Source organism: Austrofundulus limnaeus, unplaced genomic scaffold (genome assembly GCF_001266775.1).
Source record: "Austrofundulus limnaeus strain Quisiro unplaced genomic scaffold, Austrofundulus_limnaeus-1.0 Scaffold241, whole genome shotgun sequence".
Lineage (NCBI taxonomy): Eukaryota > Metazoa > Chordata > Actinopteri > Cyprinodontiformes > Rivulidae > Austrofundulus > Austrofundulus limnaeus.
The window spans coordinates 256,373-262,342 of NW_013952643.1; the positions used below are offsets into that span (position 1 = coordinate 256,373).

General features: G+C 43.0%; 1 protein-coding gene across 1 annotated transcript in view; it reads right to left on the reverse strand.

Moving 5' to 3' along the window:
• The window catches only part of LOC106525805 (ankyrin repeat and SOCS box protein 13), a 15,412-nt gene that overhangs the window by 4,495 nt on the left and 4,947 nt on the right, over positions 1-5,970 (reverse strand). Inside the window, exons 2-4 of the mRNA XM_014020143.1 lie at positions 5,468-5,655; positions 1,388-1,544; positions 1,172-1,306 (exon numbers count right to left, since the gene is read on the reverse strand). Coding sequence (XP_013875597.1) covers positions 1,172-1,306; positions 1,388-1,544; positions 5,468-5,655 — 480 coding nt within the window. The remainder of the gene's footprint in view (positions 1-1,171; positions 1,307-1,387; positions 1,545-5,467; positions 5,656-5,970) is intronic.

Sequence of the window (5,970 nt, forward strand, 5' to 3'; positions counted from 1 at the left end):
GATAAAAACTGTGGAGTTTTAACCGGGACAGATTTGTGGATAAAAAACATCTGGTGATGGGTCCCTGACTTTTTTTCCCGCATTGTAGACTCCAGCGTGAAGGAACTCCATACAGTGACGTACGCTGCAGCGGGAGGGGTTCCCAGGAGCTTGGCATGGTGTGTCTCCGTGGCTATGAAAGGTGTGTGCAAAAACGAACGGTGAACAACCACTTGACTGCACTGATTGGCTTCGGAACAAGTACGTTCAGGCTTTAGTCTGAGGACATGTTTCTTGAAAGGATAAAGGTAAAATGACCTCTCTGAGTCAGAGGTGAGTCACTCAGGATTCACTGGAGAGATTATGTATCCTCTCTTGCTACTACCTTGTAAGAGCTGGCAGTCAAGCCCACTTCAAAGGACCAGAGCCTCCTTTAGGCATTTCAGTAACAATCTGCAGGACTGCCCTACAGGCCTGGATCAGACGTCAACACTCAATCTGTTGGAGGGAGCTGACGGATTACAGACAKGCACAGGAACTGATAAATGGCTCAAATCCTAGGTTTGGAAAAGTCCTTCATGCCCTGACAAAGAAAATTTAAGTGCTCTGGTTGGAGTCCTAACTGGGCACAACTTGCTCAATCGCCATAAAATGGTGATGGGACTCCATGAAAATGGTCTTTGTGATGCCTGTGGCATTGAATTAGAGACCTCTTTGCACTACTTGGGCCAATGCATTGACCTGAGTAGTCAAAGGAAAAGAATTTTTGGAGAACCTTTTATAGATCCTGAGAAGCTTAGAACACTGATTGTTTCTAACCTGGTGTYCTTCTTCCAAGGGACACAAAGGTTTGATTAAAAGCTTAGTGTCTCTTTGGGGAGAGTAATGGGCCCACTTATGAGGCCCCTGCTCACATGGGTTTTACTCATCCCCATATACCATAACCATAACCGTCCTCTCTTGCTCGGGAGCGCTTCAGCATCCCCTAGAAGGAGCTGGAAAGTGTTACTGGGGTGAGGGATGTCAGGGTTTCTCTCCTGAACCTGTTGCYTCTGCGGCCCGATTAAGGATAAGCAGCAGAAAACAGAGAAGAAGCTACTGTTTGCTTTTTTTCAACAATTGAGTTTCAGTTTCTTCAGATAGGTTATACAGCACAGTTGAAATCCGGCTGGTGTTTTGTGGTGGCCCTCACCTGCATTGAGGAGTACTTTAACACAGTCTGTGTGCTTGTGAACACAGGCCACATGCAGTGGGGTCCCGTAGTAAAGGTCGTACGCCTCGAGACAAGCTCCCATGGCCACGAGCAGCTCCACACAGTCTGAGCTGCCTGAAAACACAACCGCTGCGTAAAACACGTCTGTGTGATGAAAAATGCAACAACAGCATTAAAAATACCCACGCAGCTCACCTCCCATGCATGCCTCGTGTAGGGGCGAGGCAGTGCGGGAGGTGAGGGCAGGATTGGCCTTAGCTCCGTGCTCCAACAAGAGCTTCACACACTCTAAACTCCCAGCTGAGCAGGCGTCACACAGCGGGGTGCTCCCGTCCACGTTCCGAGCGTCCACCTGTCACCAAGCAGAAACATTTTAACATCCAAACCTAAACTGTGTGAAATCTCATACCCTGGCTAAACCTGGCAACAAAAAGTTGATTTATAGGAACATCTTCAGGGTTATACCTTAGGGTCATTGGGTGTTTCGGCCATTTACTACTAGACACCCTCTTCTGGGGAAGGCCCTGCAAAGTGTCTTGATGCATCTCAGTAATCCAGGTAAAAAATCAAAAAGAAAAAAAATTGTGTAGGTCTTCTGGACGGGTTCTTCTCTAATGAAAAGTTTCGTCTCTCTCCTCCAAGAGACTTCTTCAGTCTGAGAGTTTCAGGCAAAATTCAGGCTTTTAAGCCCTGCCTCCATGTGACTGATACTCACATCACATGGCTATTGTTGACACCTAATTAACACTTATTTTTAACAGGGGGTGGAGTGATACTGGCAATGGCTGCGCTGTAGGAGGGGGACAACTGAAAACGGAGGCCTCCACCTCTGTTTAATGATGGACGGTCTTTCTTCACAAAAATGGCTTCTTTTACTCCTCTCTCAAACCAACGTTCCTCYCTATCAAGAATGAGAACATCCTCATCTCTGAAAGAGTGACCGCTGGCCTGTAAATGAGTGAAAACTGCAGAGTTCTGGCCATTAGATGTAGCTCGTCTGTGTTGGGACATTCTTTTGAACAGTGGCTGCTTTGAGAGAGGAGTAAAAGAAGCCATTTTTGTGAAGAAAGACCGTCCATCATTAAACAGAGGTGGAGGCATCCGTTTTCAGTTGTCCCGTCCTACAGCGCAGCCATTGCCAGTATCACTCCACCCCCTGTTAACAATARGTGTTAATTAGKTGTCAACGATAGCCATGTGATGTGAGTATCAGTCACATGGAGGCAGTGCTTAAAAGCCTGAATTTTGCCTGAAACTCTCAGACTGAAGAAGTCTCTTGGAGAAGAGATGAAACGTTTCGTTAGAGAAGAACCCGTCCAGAAGACCTATACAATTTTTTTCTTTTTGCCCTGCAAAGTGTGATCAGTCCTTGCAGTGCTCCATAAATCAACTTTTCACTGGGGTGCAGCAGGGATCTTTTCTCTTTATCCATAGCCACTAGCCATGCTTCCATCCAATTTGAGCAACTTTTTAAAATGTTGGAAAAAAAAAAGAAAATGAGAATCAGGTGTGTTTCCATCTACTGGCTACACCAGTGTTGTATAAAGTACCACAAAGTGATACTTGAGTAAAAGTACAAGTATCTTACCCGAAAATTACTTTGGTAAAAGTTAAAGTCTCCTTTAGGAATATTACTTGCATAAGTCTTAAAGTATCTGCTAGTTTTTGTACTTAAGTATTAAAAGTGAAAGTATTGATTTAAAAAAAGCAGTTCGATTTTACATAATGACATTTACTAGGAGGTGACCTCCCCAAAACAATGCAGAAATTACTGTTGTATTAAAATAATTAATTGATGTTAATATTAGGATGCACTAGTCTGTTTCGTATCATATCAAGGCTGCCCAAACCTTTTCTCCAAAATTAAAATCTATCTGAGGGCTGCGGCCAAATACAATAATATAATTCATGAAATACAAATTCCTCCTCTAGTTTTAAAAAATACAGTCCTTTTATATTTAATTATTAAGCCAACATGAATAGTAGTTATTTTTTTACAAAAACAAGCTGGAATGAAAACAATCAAAAATGAAATAAAAGTAACAACTTTCTACTTCTTGCCTTTAAAAAAATGTGTGAGGAGTAGAAAGTACAGATAATTGTGTGAAAATGTAAGAAGAAGAAGTAAAAGGTAGGCTGGAAAATAATTACTCAAGTAAAGTACAGATATCTAAAAATTCTACTTAAGTACAGTAAAGTAGCCTGGTTTAAACCAGACCCTGTCCTTCACGTTGCTTTGTACTAGGGTCTGGACTTGATACATAGAGAATAGATTTCTTGCAGGAGGCGTGGCCTCTGCTGAAGTTTAAAATGATTGGATCAGTTGGCTGCGACGTATGTCGCTGTGACGGAGGCTAAGCTGAGAAGCTAACCAGAAACCGCGTGTGCTGTAAACAACCCTACTGAGAGGAGAAATATCGAGCCAAACGAGACAACTGTAAATGAGAGCTGCTGCTTTGTCAGACAAATTTGATTTGATTTGATTTGATTTATTGATTCAACAGGAAAAGATTACTAAAAATCAAGCCTGACTCAGCAAAATTGCTGTTTTACAGCAGGTTCCTGTTCTGCAGCACATAAAACACTCAGAAATACAGCATCACAATCACATCATTATACACCATAGACACAAAGACAAACAAGCATACCAAATTTCARRAAGGCAGCATTTGCAAAATAGGACRTCTAAATATGAGCACAACAAAAAGTGTCCAGCAGATGGCAGACAAGATTCTTCTTAAAGGGCTGTRGTTTTGAAATGGACTTTATGTTTTGAGGAATGTCATTCCATGCTTTAGGATAAACATAGAAGAAAGACCTCTGGCCGTAACAGTTTTTAAAAGTTTGTTAATATCAGTTGTCCTTTTGTAAAAGATCTAGATGAATGACCACTTCCAGAATTTGATTTGGGCAACAATGCACAGAGAGTTCCATTTAATTTAATTTAGAAGCCTTATCAACACGGACTGGCTTCTTTTACTTCCTCCACTGCCGTATGCTAAAATAACTAGCAGACACTGCGCAGAAAATCGATGTCATTCAAAGCTCCTCCTTCTGTTCTCTGATTGGCCCAGGTGAAATAAACTACAAGCAGACACTGCGCAGAAAATTGACGTACTTTTCTCTGATTGGCCTGGCTAAAAATCTGCCAGCGAAATCCATCTCAATGGGAGAAGTCCCAGACGGAGCAGTGAAGGAAAACTAGAATTGAGCGGAGCTGCGTAGGAAGGCGAGGGCCAGGCTAACAGTAAAGAAGTATTTGTACTTAGTTACTTCACAACTCTGCATTACACATGGCTGTATTAAACAGGAAGTAAGTATAAAACAAGGATACTGTATTAAACAAGGATACACATCTCAGGACAATGGAGAGAAGTTATCAGGAACGTGTTGCTACTGTCTGAACAGTTGTAATTATTCTGTCACATCAACTAGTATTGGTGATGTTACATGCTGTCTCGAGATGGAGAAAAAAAATGCAATTCTCTTCACGTTACGGGAATACCTGAGAAGACGACAACAGCAGGGAAAGATAGGAAAGAAAGGGTCCATTGGACAGCGGGTACAGCTGATCAAAACGTTTGCTACATCAGAACTTATTCGGAAAATGTGTTTCCATCTCTCCTTTTGCGCATTAACTATTTTTCGGAAAATCCAAATTCAAGCGAGCAGATTCACTTTTTTTGCGAAATTGAGGGAGTTTTTGTGAATTTTGATGTTTCCATCTAGCTTTTCTAATGTGATATTTCAAAATGCGCATAAGACGGAAACAGGACTACTGACTGCTTTTCTCAGCTGCCTCTGACTCACTCACTGACTCCGCCCCTGAAAGTATTCGCTCACCTGCCTTGACTCACATATGAGCTTAAGTGACATCCCATTCCTAATCCAATACATTCCTAACCCATAAGAGCGCAGAGGATGTGTTGCTGGCTCTTTTTAACCAATCACCTTTTCTCTTGATTTGTGAATCACATGATCCCCCATTTTTAAGCCAATCAGAAGCAGCGAGGATCAGGCTTCTCTTTTTTTGTTTTTTTATTTTATCTTACTTGTAAATTCTATTTATTTTGTCTTTTCTTATTCCTTTATTTGTTCAAATGTTACTTCTTTTATTCCTGTATGGCCCTTGTTTAGATTTTTAAGACTGACCATTTAATACAATTACTAGATTAATTTGTTCCAAATCCGAACTTGTAGTTTCTTTTATAAAATAAAGATGATATTAGGAATTTTCTGGAACATGGGTCCAGATTTCAGATGTCCCTGCCCCACCTGAGCACCAGCGTCCAGCAGCAGCCTGACACACTGGGCCTGTCCTCCGAGGCAGGCCTCGTGTAGTGGGGTGATGGAGTCCACAGCCACCATGTTGACCGACGCGCCGTTCAGGATCAGGCGCTGCAGGTCGGAGGCCCGGCCGAGAGACGCCGCTTTGTGCACCTCTGTCCTCTCAGCCCAGCAGCCTGCAGAAAGAAGAAACATCCCTGTTTACTGCACCTCTTAAACTCAGAGTAAGGTTAAAAAAACAGTAAAAAGTCAAACAAATAGTTGTAAAGCTTTTTTTTTGTTTGTTTGTTGTTTTTTTTTTTGGTGCTGCTTGGTCTCCTGAGGTGTGGCTCTTGGTTCCTGTGGGTGGCCCCCTGGCCGGGGTGGCTGCTGGGTTCCGGGGTTGGACGGCTGGGGGGGTCCATTTGGTCGCTGGCGGTGTGGTGGGGTGGTCATGGGTGTGGTTTCTCTGCGGCGGGGGGCTGGCCGGGCATCCTGGTGCGGCCCGGGCC